Here is a 17,691-nt window from a genome sequence, read left to right on the forward strand (position 1 = left end):
CGAAATGGCTCTGATACCACCTGTGACAGTCCCACCTAACACTAGGGTGTACCCAAGGATTTGGTAGACCACTTGTCCAACTCTCGCTAGGACTCAGTCAAATAACATGAAGATTTACAAATAGACCCTCAAAAGAAAACGAAATTATTACAATCAAAGAGTCGAACTTGCCAAAAAATCAAACCAAACAAGTCGTCTAGACACCTTTGTAGCTCACACCAGCAACTAACAAACTTAGAAGAAAACAAGGCCTTTTCAATTCAACCTCTCATGTTCTCATCCCTGTAAGGAAAACAAATGGCGTGGAATGAGCTAGAAGCCCAATGAGGTTCCAAGTAGTTAAGTAGGTAACATACGAGACGAGATAGCATATTCAGACATCAAGAAACAAGTCACCTTCGATGAGATCATAATTCAGTATATAATTGAGCAAATAGCTAGATAAAACATACAAAAGAGTGTAGTAAAGAACACATTCATGTCAAAGGATATAGGTTTCTCCTAGAAGCAAGTTCCACAGTAGCTTGATCAAGGTCCATTGACTCTCCATCAACCACGAAAGTATGACATCCGTAGATCCCCACTTTACACTAGTTTCCGTCCACCGATCACCTCCTACCGGGCCCGAACATCCAAGAAATACCCAAGGTTCATTGATCTTCTCGACCAAGCCCTTGCCGGCTCGATTTGATCAACTAGCCCAGGAGTTGGACTTATAGTCCTAAATATACAGTAATTCAGGATATGGCTTACAGCCCCCAAGTATTCAGTAATCAAGATTGGAGTCATTGGCAATTATCCAATGCTCACACAGTAAAGCTTGGAGACATTAGTTGTCACTTAACGCTTCGTATTCAAAAATAAACAGTAGTGGTAATATTCGAATATACCAGTTAGTTGAGGAGATAACACTCCACTCGACAAAACCGGATAGAGGTACTGAGACGGGATGAGAGGTACCTCCCACTCGGATGGAGTGTGGTACATGCGACTGCTCAGCCCTAGTGTCGATGAGATAACTCTCCAATTGACTTAATCGGGATAAAAGTACTGAGACGGGATGAAAGGTACCTCCCACTCGGATGGAGTGTGGTACATATGACCGCTCAACACTAGTGTCGATGAGATAACTCTCCAATCGACTTAATCAAGATAAAAGTACTGAGACGAGATGAGAGGTACCCCCTACTCGGATGGAGTGTGATACATACGGCCGCTCAGCACTTGCAAGTCAAATACAAGCACAAACACAAGTACAGGTCAATCAAGTTCAAATGAATACAAGATCATTCAAGAAAGGGAGGCTAAGTGTGATAATGACATACTTGCCTAGCCAGAATCAAGTCACAAGTAATGTCCAGTAATTCATATTCTCAAGTATTCCTGTACTGTCCAGGAATTCATACTCTTAAGTAATGTCCAGTAATTCATATTCTCAAATATTCAAAATATTTTAAGTCAATATGCAAATCAAGTTACTTGTTCATGTGTGAAGGAGATATCAAGTGTTTAGTCAAGTCGGGTCAATTGAGTGTACATAAGAGCACATTCGCCTAAATAGGTTCAAGTCACAATTAAGTTCAGCATATCATGTTTTAAGCAATTCAAGTATTTCAAGTCCAAACAGTTGAAAATCGGATGGTTACGAAAATTGATCAAATAAGAAAAACTGGAGAAAATTAGAAATCTCTTTAGCAAATCCGGTCATATATCAATTATAGCAAAATATCAAAGTTTAGTCAAGCGAGGTCAAGTGCGATAAAGTACACACTTGTCTAAGAAATCAAGTACCTAGCATTGTCTAACAATAATGAGCATGTAACACGTAAGTCGGTGGGATAACCACTCGAGTGACCAACAAGTCAAGTGCAAGTAAAGCATTTCATCTCATATCAATATCATGAAGTGAACTACAAAGGATCGAGTATGATAAAATACATCCTCGTCCCAAAGGTTATCAATTCAAGAGCAGTTACTTTAACCAAGTAAGCATGTTATTCAAGAAAGGAGACATTCCAAGAAAATATTTTCTTGTACTTGAAACACTCACCTGTCAAGCAATGTAGAGTTCAAACGTCAAGTTTCTTGGTTAGGTTCACCACCGTTTCCTAATCCTAGGGCAACGAGTGAAATCATTAACAAACTAGGTTCAATTCTAACCCAAAAGTGAGCACATTAGGTGACCAAGTGAGTGGTTAAATCTACTCAATTCACCATGCAAGTTAGGCCCAAAATGCAGTAAAAGTTCATGAGAAAACAAGTTTGACAAGTGCAAGAAAGTTGGCCAAAAGAAAAGTTTCATTCAAGTTAAAAATGTTCTTCGTGGGTAAAACAGTCGCGCCCGTGCAGTCTTGGGAAAATGGTCATATCTCACTGTAGGAAGTTCAGAATCAGGTGCCGTTGCTGGCGTTGGAAACTAGACTCGAAGGGATTTCCAACGATACCAAATTCATACTCTAGTTCATCTCCTATCAGTACCAATAGCTCAGACAATTCTGCTGATTTTCCAACTCTGGATCAACCCTAACCTCAAGCAAAACTACTTTAGTTCTTGGTGCTATCTTCATTCGTTTTGGTTCAAATTCACCCAAATCAGTCCTCTAATGTTCATATACAGGGATTTAGGTCACCTAGTACCATTGGAGTTCAAAATGAAATACATCAACATAATTAAGAATGGCCATAGCAGTCTAGTCATCAAGAGCAACCAAAACAGTCCACTAGTGGTCCAACCAACCACTTTACTTGCTTAAATTTCATTCCAACTTACACATGGGCTTAACCAATGTCTAGACAAGTTTCTTAGGCATGATTAAGGTGCAAATAAACCATAAAAATCAAGTGAAAACCCCTCCTTCCAATAAGCGTCAGCCAAGGAAAAAGAAAACAGTCCACAAGTTCACATATTTATCTAATCTTCATCCTCTCATGATTTTCACTTAAACAACATATCAAGTGTTAAATCTAACTCAAAAGAGGTCTAAAACATGTTAATACTTCATAAACAACCATGAACAAAGTTCAAACATTTCATCAAACACATGGTAGGCATACTAACTAACTCAACCACTACTTGTTTAATTCAAGAGATTAACCCCAAATCTTAACCAAAACAAGTTGTAGCTTGCCATTAAAACTTAAAGTACATGATATAACACCATAAAACTATCATTTAAAGATTATTTACCTCTCTTATAAGAAGCTTGAACCACCAAATCAATCCACCCAAAAGAAAGCTTCAAGCTTGAAACAAGCACTAGGGTTGGAGGAAAGTTTCTCAACTAACTCAAGATCTTTCTCTTTTGGTTTTTGCTCTTGATCTACTAGGGTTAGAAAGTAAGGAAAAATGGAGTTTCTCTCTTCCTCTCTAAGCTTCAAGATGTGATAGCCCCACCTTCCCCTAAGGCGAACCAAAGGGTTCGGCGGGCCGCCTGCCCTGCTCTCGCTGGAACTCAGTCATTCATTACAGTCCTCAAAAATTTACAAAGCACAATGCAAATAATACACTAAATTCTCCAAGAATTACATGTCATAAGAAAAATGGAAACTAATTCTAAACATGGAATGTACACATACACCATTTCAATTCCAAACAGTCACACTAGCCCAACTACTACACAAAATGAATCTAAATCTAAACTGTACAAGATATATGCCATCCAGTCACACAAATAACGTAATACAAGCGCTTCCTTTGCCTTGATCCTTGTGGGGAGAAGAAAACATTTGGGATGAGCTAGAGGCTCAACGAGTGAACAGTAAAATCAGTAATCAAATAAACTTTACAATAGTGCATTTAAATGATATTAAGAATTAGTGATCAAATGTGCGTATATTGCTCTTTGGAGCCAGTGAAATCCTTGTACTTAAATATCCAACGCTCCTTTAGATCAAGTAACAGATAAACAGAAATAAGGAGCCATCGTGCTCCAAAGAATGCATAAACAGTAATGGAGATGTTGGTTCTAAGCACAAGATTTTTCCAAGAACTCATCGGAGCCAAAATGTCATGGCACACACACATACACAATGATATGCAATCGTGTAATCAATGCAAGAATTATTTCAAAAGTAACTTTTGGGAAATAGTTGAGGGATCACTCACCAACCACGGCTCACAAACCTTATCCAACATACATCATTGCCTTGCTCAAGTCGAAACCCTAGATTACAAATATCAGGTCAAGCAAAGGAATTCTAACATTATCAAGCTTCTATCACCTTTTGGCATTTTAATCACAATTGAAGCTACACTTATCCGATTGAAACGAATCTTATGGCATTACGAAGCTAAGACATATACCAACATTTCTTATGAAGACCTCCAAAGCCTAATCATACATTTTCAGGGTCAAATATTGAAATCTTGGAGAGGACAGAAAACTGTCCACAAAACAGGGTCTATGAATAGTCAAGGCTATTTCGGTCAATTTACAAGCTACAGTACTCCGATCATTCTGAAATTTTGCAGGTAGGTAGTTAACTCGAATGTCTACAACTTACATGTTTTGAGCAAAAGTTGGTTCGGTCTAAAACATAGAGAAATTGGCAGTCCACATTGAGTCCAAAACAAGGTAAGACTGAAAGTACACTTCTAAACCAACCTTTGCATATAACCATTACTAATAGCAATTAAGGCTAGAAATTCCACCTTAACACTAGAATAAATTCCACTAATCATATACATGCCAAAATCAAAGAGGAAATAACTTAAATCAAGTCTAGAAATATCGCTAATAGGGAACTTATCCTCCCAACTTCCGAATCACAAGAATTTCCATAAAATTAATCAAGATCAACTCAAATTCAAAACAATCAAATACTCTCAAAGATTGGACAGCATTTTCCCCTTAATTCTTATTTTGCATATTACAATACAATACCAAATATATCTCAATTCAACCACATTTTCACATACAAATCATTGCCTATAAAATACACCTAATTAGGGCCACAATACCCTTAAATCTTAACCAATTAAGAGCACAAGAACCAATTATAAGAAAGCCCCAAATCAAAACCCTAAATCTAAAATTTTCCGCACAAATCTGAAATTTTCCGCAATAACCGCAATTAATGTACAAAAGCTCCATTTAACACAATTTAGAGCTATCAATCCAAGGCCAATCATAACCATCATATGAAAACAGAAAAATTCCCCAAAAATCAGAAAATTACCATCATACTACTTTAAATCCAAAAATCTCTCATAAAACTACGCAATTAACAACTATAACCCACTACTATACAATTATTAAAACAAAGAGAGAACTTCCTTATCCAACTTACCTCAAAACTCAAGAAAGCTAGCAACTTAGGGCTTCCCTTTCAAAAACAACTCCACCAAGACCTCTATTCCTCCTTAGTACACACTTGTATGGAATAGATTACAAAACTAACGGTGAAATCTCAAGATTTGGACAAGAAAGTAAAACTAGAAAATGAAGAACTTTTCTCTCTTTTTTCTCTCCCAAACAGCCGGCCAAGCAAGGAGCAAAAAGTGAAGATATTTCAGCCAAAAACAAGATAAGAAGGAAGAAAAAGCAGCCAGTCAAAGTTGATTGCCGAAGGTGACGTCACAATCCGGTCGGAATCTGGCCGGATTTCCGGCTGGATTCCAGGCTGGATTCAAGGCAGTGGCTGACCAATGTTTTTTCAAAACCCTCAAGCAATCCAGCCAACAATCTTGGCCGGATTTGGTCCAGAACCTTTCCACCAAAAGTTTTTCTTTCCAAGTTCAAACGTTGCGCTCCTCCGCTCTTCCAACAAAGATATATATATATATATATAATCTCACACAATTACACTTGATATGCACAATCACACGTTCATATATATAGAATGAAAACCCTTCTTCTTTCGGGGCATCACACAAGAGGGCCGGCCATAAGGAGGAAAAAAATGGCCAAGGCTAGTTTAAACTTCTAATCTTTGGTCAAACAAAATACTTGGCTAGGGTTTTGCACATAGCCCACTTCTTGTCCATAACTTCTCTTAATCCTTTGACTAATGATGTTCCAACCCTTCCAAATGTCCCAATATCTATTTAACATCTCTAAACTCTCATATAAAGTCCCAACCACAATAAAATAATATTTGGTAAAAATGTAAGTGGTGAAATAAACTAAAACTAACTCAAAGAAAATGTTTCCATTCAAGTAAAAGAAAATGAAATGCAATGCAAGGGAATTGTTATAATACATGTAGAATACAATGCAAGGGCATATTATAAGTGGCTTAAATCTTAGGGCAAGGCATGTAGTTTAGGAGAATTGCATTTTAAAGTGAGGGTTCTCACAATATCTAAGTGAAATTATGTGACAATTGTGTTTATCATGAATTATTATTAAATGATTCCTTGTGAAGTGTATCTCAATTGTCCCTCGCCTTCTAAGTCGGGAGTGTACTTTATCGTACTCGGCTTAGTTGAACTTGAAGGTCGATAATTGACTGAATGTTACTGTAAGTGTGTATGAATGTAAGCCGTATGAACTGGACCCCAAAACCCTCTGTTCAACGGACTATTCGAGCCAGCAAAGGGCTTGGTCGGGTAGGACGGCAGCTTTGGGTAAATGTTTCGGTATACTCAATTATTACCACGATATTGGGAGATCATTGCACTGATTACTGAATGTAGGGGATTGTTTATTGTTCTGGAGGACATGAGGAGGAGAATTGGGAGAAAGTACAATGATATTGAAATGAATGTGCAATGATATTGAAATAAATGTACAATGACAGTGAAACGAGTGTCTCTTAACACTGAAATGAATGCTCAATGACATTGAAGTAGCTCTAATGTGAGTACCGCATCCTTTTAAAAGTGATTGTTCAGTGAAGTGTTTCCTCGATTGCTTCATGAAAGTGATTGTACAGTGAAATGTGCACTACTTGCTTGATTTAAGTGTTACTTGCTCGACAAACCTCACTAAGCTTTAGCTCAGCCCTTTAGTTTTGTTTTCCTTACAGGAGTTAGTGGTCGGGGAAATGAACGAGGGATCTTAGAGAGTTAACGTAAAGACTTTCGTGATTATAAATTATCTAGTATCATACCATGGCTGTAGCTTTTGTATTGAATTTGGCATTGTAAAAGTTTTGAACGTGTGGTTTTAGTATACCACAATATTATATCTAAAATTAAAGTAAGTGAGTAAACACTGGTGAGAGCCAAGCAGGCGGTCCACTAACTTCTAGGGTATGCCCTAGGAGAAAACTGGGCCGTCACATGTTAAATACATAAATGTTTGTAACTAAAATTGAAAAAGTGTTGCATTAACATTTTTACGGAAGGGAAACTGGTAGGTTTTTTGTTTAACAAAAATTAAATATTTGGGAGTACAAAGATTTGTATTTACTCTCAAATATTTAATTTTTGTTAAATACAAAACCTACCAGTTTCCCTTCCGTAAAAATATTAATGTAACATTTTTTCAATTTTAATTACAAACATTTATGTATTTAACATAAATTAAATGATTCAGAATAAAATGCCCATAAAGAGCCAATACTTTACTCATCTAATGGATGAAAGCCAAAAAGAATTAATACTTTGTGGGCCATTTCTTTTTTTAAAAAAAATATTTAATTTATAATAAATAGATAACCTACCGATTTTCTTTTTGTAAGAATATTACTATAACACTTTTTGAATTTTACTTATAAACATTGATATTTTTATCATATATTAAATGTTTGAAAGTAAAATACCCATAAAGAACTGGTTCTTTAAATAGGTAATGTGTATTTGCCCATAAACGACACCCCTTGAAGTTTGTTAATTGTTAATTGATTTGTAATATTTTGTCATTCATTGGACATGTAACACAGAGGGCAAATCTAGTACAAAATTCTAATTTCACTCCCTAAAATAATATTTTAATCGTTTAGACTAAATTTGCAAAGGATTAGCAAGTTCAGGGGAGGTCGGTGCAATTTTTCAAACCACAGGGGAGGTCAGTGCAAGTATCAGAAACCTCAAGGAAGGTTTCTATAATTATCCCAAAATCCAATCTTGATATTTCAATTTTAATATACATGTTGACTACATACTGTAGAAGTACCGATTTATCTTTTGGACTAATTTGCAGTTTGTAATAGTAGTATTCTCTGCGTGAAACATTTTTGCACTTTTTTGTTTTCTGTTAACACCTGATGCATGAAAAGAATAATTGGTGTTACAATTTATTACTATTTTTCTAATAGTATTGAATGACTGGGCAACAATAAGATAAATTGTGAAAATAGTATAAGCATATTTGCATCCCCTGCTCCTATCATTTCTTCTGTAGTTGCAAATATATGAGGTGATACAATCCTTTTGCTAGGACATGTTTGTGTAGACGGCCCCACTTCTGATGCTCAAGGTAGCCTTTCTGATTTGGAATGCCAACCAAGTTCACCATTTGAGAATATCAGTGGATACTGCATTGGATCATAGCATCCATAACAGTGTTTCATGATTTGGGTTTTCCATTCTTTGAGTAAACCTGTATATGCCTTGAAGCACTATGGCCAGAATTTGTTGGTTTAGTCCAGGTACCTCCAAATTGAAAAACTGTTAACTTATTATAAACCCTTTGATCTACGGTTGGGTTTGACTGCAGTGTCACCTTATAGTCTTCAAGAATCGACAGATTTTGTAGACCGTGGAAAAAACATGAATATGGATTGATTTCGATAGATAATTTGGATACCAAATTCTCCTGAAATTTGCTGGATATAGAAAACCGATGCTCTATCTCATGATCCTTGTTTTAGAAGTATAGATGTAGGTTAACATATGGCTTACCATCAAAAAGTATTAACGGATTTGTAAAATGGTATATTTGGCCCTGTACTCTGAAGGTATAAACACCATTGTATTTTTTGCCCAACTTTATCAGAATATATTCCAATAGAAGCAAATGCATATATATTATTTTAGCTTCGAACACAATTTCGAAAACTATCAACTTCCTTAGAATCAGATTGATATAGTAGCATAAGTTCTCTTGGAATTTCTATCTCCAACAAGCGAATTTCTCCAGGCAAGCAACAAAAATTTGGAGGCCAAAGATAGAACATATTTTCTCGACAATATTGGTAAAAAGGTGCTTTTGGTAGTGTAGTTGCCTCTATTGCAATCTCTTGGAATATATCAGGTTTGGTCCTCCTTTGTGAAAGCCACTGACGTTGACGAACTGTCTTTTGATTATTACTACTACCACCATTAACAGAAGAATTTGGTGGGGTGTCTTCAGAAGTACAATTGGAGCTATTTACATGCTGCAAAGCAATATTCATTTTGGTTATATGCAATTATGCATTGGTTCCTCTGGTGTCAAATTCTCATCTACATTTTTTTGCACTGTGCTGAGCCATCAATGAATTGTTGGACGTCTCAATTTCCATTGTTGTCCTTGGTATCTACTAGGGTTGGAAGAGCTTATGTTTGACAGCATTAGTACCACTCTTAGTGCCCTTTTGTCCTCTGTGGTATTAGCAGCAAATGAAAGACCACTTGGAGTAACTGGCATTGTATTAAATTCATTTTTTCCTTCTTTTTCTAATGATTTAAATTTGGACATCACAGCTGTAATACAATCAGGCCTATTATTGGAAGGGTTCGCACCGTTAATCTGTGCCTAAATGTATTCATCAGGGAGTTTCACTTTAGTAACTATAGCAATGGAAACTCTACTAATTGACACACAAAATATGAATTGCTTTCTTAGCAACACGATGCACATGACCCCGCCTTTCATAGGATCGTTCTTCTAATGTCACGTTTTTCGTTTTTGGTGGCATTTCTAACAACTTAACATGTTCAAGTAAGTGACAAAGTAAACAAGTAATGCTTAGCCATTATAATTAAACAATCACTCCCAAATAATATTATTTAGATACTAATAGCAATAAATAATTGACAATATCATCCAAGTAAACGTACACGACAGAAGCATGGTACCACAAATGTAAACAAGCAGTGAAATATAGGCAAACAGGTAACCGAAGTAAGTGCTTGTATAAACATAGTCATTCTAGCACTATTATGGATCCACAAGTATAGTTACCAAGATATTGTAAAGTAATATAGTCATTCTAGTATAAGTAAATTGTGAAGTAGTTCTGTATCAGACATTAAAAACATGACAATTAAGATGATGGCAGCACACTAAGCATATTGAATGCATCATCTGAAAATCCAAACAAAACTGCAGTGCATAAAAATAAATTATAAGGAAAGAATTTATAATACCACTAATAGCCTACTTCCATAGGCTGAAGTAAGAATAGGACAAAGAAATCAAATTTTCAATAATTACAAAGCTAAACAAATTAAAATCACACAAATAAGTCAGCAGAAGAAAGTATTAAATATGTTAAGGGAGATACATGTTAAGCCTATGGTTAGGTTCGGGGCATAGTAAAAAGACAAGATTTGCAATTAAGCACAGTCCAATTACAGAATATTTAACATTGCTTTGATTAAAAAGTAAATCTAGGGCCCAGAATAGTCTGGGGCAGGACACTATAAAACAATTGGAAACTAGTTCAATAGCTTCCCAAATAACACTAAAGTATAGAAATGAATTTAGAAAGAATTGAAGCTTTTATGACTAAGCAATAATAATAAGCCAACTCATTTGGCTAAGTTAGAAAGAGCACTGTAAGCTGATTTGTGCCAAAATGAACTAGAAGAGAAGCTTTTATCATTAAGCAATAATAATAAACCAACTCATTTGCCTATGTTAAACAGAGATCAACCTCATCAAAACTCGGTTAATTAAAAAAGGAAATACATTAAAAGTAAAAAAAAAAACAAGCCAACAACACAAAGTACTAACAAAATTAAGGGGCGCATAGGGTAAATGTATGCCAAAATTGAAGTTGTAGCAACAAGATAAGCTTCTCAATTAACCATAACCCAATCATCAGAACTCGGTTAATTAAAAAAGAAAAAACATTAAAAGTAAAAAAAAAAAAAAAAGGCTAATGAGAAAAAGTACTAACAAAATCAAAGGACGCACATGGTAAATGTGTGCCCAGACTCAAGCGGTAGCAACAAGACAAGCTTCACAGTTAACCATAATCCAATGACAAGGTATTTTATATTATTTGGTTAAAAAGTGAGATCAGTATTCAAAAAGGTCCAACGCAAAGCACTATAAGCTTAATTAAGAACAACTCAATAATTATAATCACAAACAAACCTTAAATAAAAACCAATTGACCAACCTTCAATTTCTTCTTGAAAGCAGATGGTCAGAATACCCTTTCACACACCCACACTAAACGCATAGATGTTCGCATATGTAACTCCAATGTTGGGCAAATAAGCAAAGGCTTAGAAGGCAAAAGCTTACACGTTCACTCCCCTAGTGGTTTAATGATTAAATTGGTGTAATCTAAGAATAGGCATAGCAGCAATGAATTGCACACCACCGCTTCCACCAAACTAAATTCTAAATTATCCATTCTCACATTCAAATAGGGAAAAGATGGGAATGGTAATAACCTATCCAACGCATTCTTTAGTCAGTCGCACGATTCTAGCAAGTAGAGCCTGTAGGCTCGTATCACCGGCCATTGGATAAAATACCCCTCTAATCCAATGATAGCAACGACACCAGCAAGGAGCGGACTATTGGTTGCGGTCGAAAGAACAAGGCGCTGCTATCATGTTTACTAGTCAACGCCAAATACTAAAAAACATCAAAGCCACAGCAATTTATGCAGCCCAGTCCTTTTTTGAAATGGCATTGATGGAACAGGTAGGCCTTATTGTCAAACACGATTTCATAATCAGGGTATTACAGGCAACCAACAAATAGTCAAATACCAAATGATCTAGTCAAACAGCAGCTATTGGAGTAATACTTATAGGGCCTCCAAATTGACAGAAAACACCCACGTACTAATATGAGCCCATAGGGGACCACCAACACTGTTCCTATACCAAACCCCCTTTTTTTTCTTCTTGGTCATGATGTGCTGCTCGCTGATGCCAATGTTTTAAAATCCGGACGTCAATTAAACCGGTGAGGTGAGAGGGTCGAGGTTCAATCAGTCGGATCGATTTAACCTCGGTTCAATAAATTGTTTTAAAAATAATTTATATAAATATATATATATGCACAAAATAAGACATGCAATGGACTAATTTAAAACTTTATACGATGAAAAGTTCACTATTTTTGAATAATTTGGATTTTCAGAAATAAATTTTTTAAATCATAAGTTAAAACAAATAAATTTCATCTCAATTTCAATATTATCTACTAAGAAAATCTTAAATCCAACCCAAAAATATCACAATATTTTGAAATTATACAAAATTCACGTTTATGAGAATTTGACATTGTGAACTTAAATTTTAATTTACGTCTTTGAGATTTAAAGATTGTAATTTTAAAAAGAAAGTTTGGACTTCGAAAGAAATTAAGAGAATTTAAAATAGAAATGCAAACTTGATAATAAACAAAAAAGTGAGATAAAAAATAATTTGGGTTAAAGAAAAATAATTCTTTTTTAACTTTTTCCAATTTAATGGACAAAAACAAAATTAAAAGATAGAAGAAAACATCAATAAATTAAAACTAATGAGGTTTGATTAAAAATGGAGTGACAAAAGAAAAAATGAGAGAGAAAGAAAGAGTTGAACATTAAAAAGAAAGAGTCATGAGAGGATGAGATTTTATAAGAAAAATGGAAAAATGAAATATAGATGTTTGTTTTATACAAATAAATTATCAAAAAAAGCAAATAAAATGTGATGGTGCAATGGTTACTACATTGGTTTTCTATTGCAAAAGTCTTGAGTTCGAATCTTGATAGAAGCATTTTACAAAAAGTTAAAAAAAAAAAAGGAAACTCAAGAACCGGTTCAATCCGGTTCAACACGGTTCACCGGTTTTCACGATTTTGACCGGATTTGACCGGTTGCCTAGCAAAGTCAACCAAAGCATAGAACCGGACCGGTGCCATGGCCGGTTCGCGATTCAACCGATCGAACCGACCGGTCCGATCCGATTTTCAAAACATTGGCTGATTAAGAAAGCGTTTGATAAAACTGAAATATGAAATCTGAAATCCATTAAATTATTGAATTGTTAAATATTAAATCAAATACATTTGAGTGTATATCATATTCAGTGATAAGTGAATAGCTTAGCACTTATTTTTTGGAGCAAGTGTTGCCAAAAAATTCAGTGTTATTTAATTAATTCAGATGTTCAGTTTTTTATTATCAAACGCGTTTAACATATATTAAGATCTGAATCCATTAAATTTAAGTGCTGAATTGAGTTATCAAACATGGCCTAACTTTTTGCTATTGATTATTAGTTTTAACAGAAAAACTAATGATGACACTTTAACTCAAATCATAAGCAGGTTATATATCAGTTTTTAAACAATAAGGGGGTGATATGATAAAGCATCGAACCACACGAAGGTAAAAGATAATCTAGCCAAAAAAAATACACAAACTTAAAACCAATTAAAACCAAAACTTTCAAGTGCAAGTTACAACCTATTTTAAACTAATTCTGCATATATGGATAGATTTCGTAGTTGATTTTTTAAAACTAATTTTGCAAATAACACTAACCAGCAAAGATAGGTGGAAAGCACGAAAAGAATCATTTTGGATTTCCTCTTTGGAAGAATTATGCTGCGGTATTCTTCATAATTCTATGTACACGTCCATCACCACGTTGCATGTTAGCGGAGGAACACGTCCATCAAATGGGCAGGGAGATAGAGTCAATTGCAGATTGCAAAACGAATTGGGACAATTATCAGTCTCAGATTCATGTACAGGTCACTGAATTAGCAGATGTTCATCCTTATGGATAGGACTGTACATACAGTACTTTACAGCCGCAAGGCCCGCAACATCTGGGTTACGCACAATAGAATGCTACAATCTTTTGGCCTCTATCAGTTTTGTAAGGTTTCATTCTTTTAGTCCTGATTTTTGCTTCTAAGCAACTTGGACTATTATCTAAGAGCATATAAGATAGCAAAGATCCTGCAGCCTTTCTTCTGAGAATTCGATGGATGGGAAAATTCTGAAATTGCCATTTCTTGAACAGGTGATTGTGAGTTGCTCTGTGCTTACTATGCTCTGCATCTGCAATTGAACACATAACAATTTGATTCAATCTTCAAGTGTTTCCTCAGCCACTTTCACAAAGTAAGGGTGTATTTAAAATAAAAATTTCGTGCAAAGCGGAGGGTAAAAAAAAAAAATCTGAAATTTCACTTCCAGTAGAAGGCTGCTAAAAAGCTCTCAAGCTAATGCTGGAAATAAGAGCACGCAAGACAGAAAACCCAAGTTTTGAACTGATAAGGAGAACTAACTAAAGAGAATGGAGGAGATCTGACACTGTTTTTATCCACCTTTTTAAGCAATTCAGAAGCTAACGTTGGAAAAATTGCTGCTATTGCACAAAATTATAGAATCCGAAAATTATGCAGAAAATGAAAAAACGCAGAATTCACTTCAGTAGTGAAGCTGCTGGATATTTCTCCTACTCAATGCTAGAAATGAGAACGTGCAAGACAGAAACCCAAAGTTTGGAACTCGCAAGAAGAACTAAACAGAATTGCAGACATTTGACATTGCTTTTTATCCTCTATTTTGCGGAATTCAGAAGCTAAAATTGACAAAACTGCTATATCGTTGAAACAAATAGATAAGAATGAAACAGGTTAAACTTCAGGTTTTAGAAATAAACTATCAAGTTTTGACCACATTATGTACCTCACAATGCATTGGTCTGTTGCTGCAGCTCCACCATTTGGAAGGAACACAATCTAAATATTGGCACGGCCTACAGTATTGGTTTGCATCCATGCCGTGAAGAACTCCAATGGTAAGTCCTGCAACTCTGAATGCCAAACTCATGTCGGACCATAAGTTCAGAGCCACTAAGCATAATCTACTAAAATGACAAACAAAAAAGAGAAAGGAAAACTTACAAAATGCTAAAGCAAACTAGAGAAATGATTCTCAGAAGAGGCTTGTCCAATTTGTTCCTCACTCTAACAGCTTGTTTAACATCAAATTCAAATAAACCAGCTTTGTTATGAGCTGCTTTCCCAACTAGAGGTTTGAAAAGAAGCACAAAGCCAACAAGAAACCCAGATAAGAATCCTCCAAAATTAGCAAAGTTGTCAACGTATGGAATAAGCCCAAGGAGTAGATTAATAGAGATGATAACAGAGAGTGCCAGAAGAGCTGCAAGCTGCATTAACCACATGAGTCATTAGAAGTATAGTTGAAGGTGAACATTAATGTGAGAATCAGGAAAATAGGAGACCTTTTTGGTATAAACTTTCCAGTTTCTCATAAGCCCAGATAGCATCATTCCAAGGAGCCCAAATAGTGCTCCAGAGGAAGTAACTGAAGGTCTATGTTGGATAAAAAGAGCACCAAGCAAACTGCCAGTTACAGCTGAGATCAGATAGATACTTCCAACCCTCACTAGCAAAAGAAAAAAAACTTAAATAAATAAATAAACAAACAATAAGGCATACATTAAACTTCTCCCAGATGAATTCATGTAGGAGCCAATCCATGCAAATCAACAGCAATAAAATCTTACCTGGTCCAAATTCTTGCACTAAATGAACTCCAACATAGATGACACTAAAGAGGTTCACAATAAGATGGAAAACTCCTGCATGCAGCCATGGACTTATGAAAAGACGCCATAATTGATGACGTTCTGTTAGAAGAGTCTCTTGAAGAGCCCCCATTTTATTCAGTCTACACCAGGAGGAACACATAAAACCATTCAGCAATAGAGGATAACAACAGAAACACATATTCAACAGGGAGAAATCTGCGTGCTTATCCTTGTTCTTTAAATTAAACTTTGAATGAGACAAACTCCACAAGGTTAAAGCATGAACTGAAAAATGTGTTTGACAGGTAAAAACAAACTTTACTGACAAAAGAAGATGAAACAAAAACAAAGGATCAAGCACAATTTAACTCTGCAGACACCAAACTATGGCAAACATATGGCAGAAGCTCAAATACAGCCAGACAACAGGCCAGAATTTGCTCTTGAGTCACAAATAAGTAGGCATGAAACAAAATGAACTACCTCTTCCATGATTTCATTTACATTCTCAAGAAGAAGACAAAAAAGATTGTTAAACTCCTCTTACCAGGAATATTCTGTCATACCTATTCTCCAATGAATCAATTCATATGTCTAATATTTGTCATAGTAAGCTACCAATAGATTTCGTTCAAACAATATTGCTGAATTATGACCAACAGAACATTCTTCTATGCCAAAACGGATAATTCAGCTATCTTCAGAACAAGCACAGGTAGCAGTTAAAAAAAAGAAAGCATGGAACTACCGCAAATACACCCTAAATTCAATGCAGCATACAACTATACAGACAAATTTAGTTGTGATTAGTCCAGCAACAACAGATGTAAAACTTCAAAAATTAAACAGGCAATCATTTTCCTGATAGAAAATGACCAAAAAAAAAAGAGAAAAAGAATAGAATTGGGAAAAAAAAAGAGAGGAAAAAGGTGAAGTACTCAGAAAGTAGTCCTTGTGCAGTAAATGGGACCAATTGCTGTTAGAAACTGATCCTATTATAGCAATCAGACACTAACCCCGTTATCCCAAACCCATAATTAACATCATTTTAGTTAATATTTCAGATTAATTTAGAAATTTCACGCAAATGGAATATCATAACAAGTGGACAATTTCCATTAACAATCAGTTCAACCATTCATGGCCAACAATGGTCCTGTTTTCTATAGACAAAGGCCTGATTGATAACAACAATTAGATACTTGATTCAAATGAAACTTTTACCATCGAAATAACAAAAGATATCAGCTAGCAAAGGTCATTAAAGAAAAACAGAGCAGCGCGAAACTCTGAAATTTAAAAAAAAAAAAAGAAAAGAAAAAAGAGAAGCAGTCAATCAAGAAACCCTTAATAAAAATTACCACGTTAAGATTGAAAAAATAAACAAGTTCAGAAAAGATTTATTATCAGAGACTCACGTAGAGGCTGAAGGGCCAAGAAAAGGGTTCTCAGAGAGGGGCTGAAAGGAGAATCTTCCAAGAAACTGGAAAGCGCATTGATGGTGAGACACGTGCCTACAGTTATTGACAGAAATGGTGGCCACAAAGACAATGAAGTGGAGAATCACAATGAGAGAAATCACCCAAGTGTTCTCTCTCCCTTGCCTGATGTGTCTGAAGAGTGGAAAGGGCACTCTTTCACTCTGTTCTTTAGGCAACTCTTCCGCTGTTAAATCTACCCAAAATCCGGGCTGCTGCTGCTCCATATTCTTGTGCTCCTCCAGCTGCGGCGGTGGCGGTGGAGGTGGTGGCGGCGGGGGCGGCGGAGGAAGCGGGGCTAATGCCGCTGATGACAATGGCGGTTTGATGTCTATGGAGATTTGATCTTTGGTTACTGAAGCCATAGTTGTTTTTGAGAGCTTTTAGTTGGGTAGTACAGGTGGGTTGTGGATGAAAATCATTGGGATTTCTGTAAATGGGAAAATCAATGGCGGTGGGAATTGCCTGAGAGGAAACGGTTTCAACTTCTCGGGTTATGCGTATTTCACATCGTCACTGTTTGGGGTTTAGGCGGGTAGCTTGAAAGTGAAGCTCAAAAGTAGAGCTGTTAAGCAAAACAAGCAGCTCGAAAGCTC

General features: G+C 35.8%; 1 protein-coding gene across 1 annotated transcript; it reads right to left on the reverse strand.

Annotated features, from left to right (window-relative positions):
* Positions 1 to 13,757: 13,757 nt before the first annotated feature.
* Positions 13,758 to 17,594, reverse strand: LOC113700230 (inactive RHOMBOID-like protein 8). The gene is made up of 6 exons (XM_072060721.1): positions 17,036 to 17,594; positions 15,594 to 15,757; positions 15,309 to 15,472; positions 14,968 to 15,233; positions 14,750 to 14,876; positions 13,758 to 14,116 (listed from the first exon to the last, which is right to left on the reverse strand). The coding sequence occupies exons 1-6, from the start codon at positions 17,458 to 17,460 to the stop codon at positions 13,988 to 13,990; spliced, it is 1,275 nt and encodes a 424-aa protein (XP_071916822.1). The 5' UTR covers positions 17,461 to 17,594; the 3' UTR covers positions 13,758 to 13,987.
* Positions 17,595 to 17,691: the final 97 nt, after the last annotated feature.

Source organism: Coffea arabica, chromosome 1c, assembly GCF_036785885.1.
Source record: "Coffea arabica cultivar ET-39 chromosome 1c, Coffea Arabica ET-39 HiFi, whole genome shotgun sequence".
In the NCBI taxonomy this organism is placed as follows: domain Eukaryota; kingdom Viridiplantae; phylum Streptophyta; class Magnoliopsida; order Gentianales; family Rubiaceae; genus Coffea; species Coffea arabica.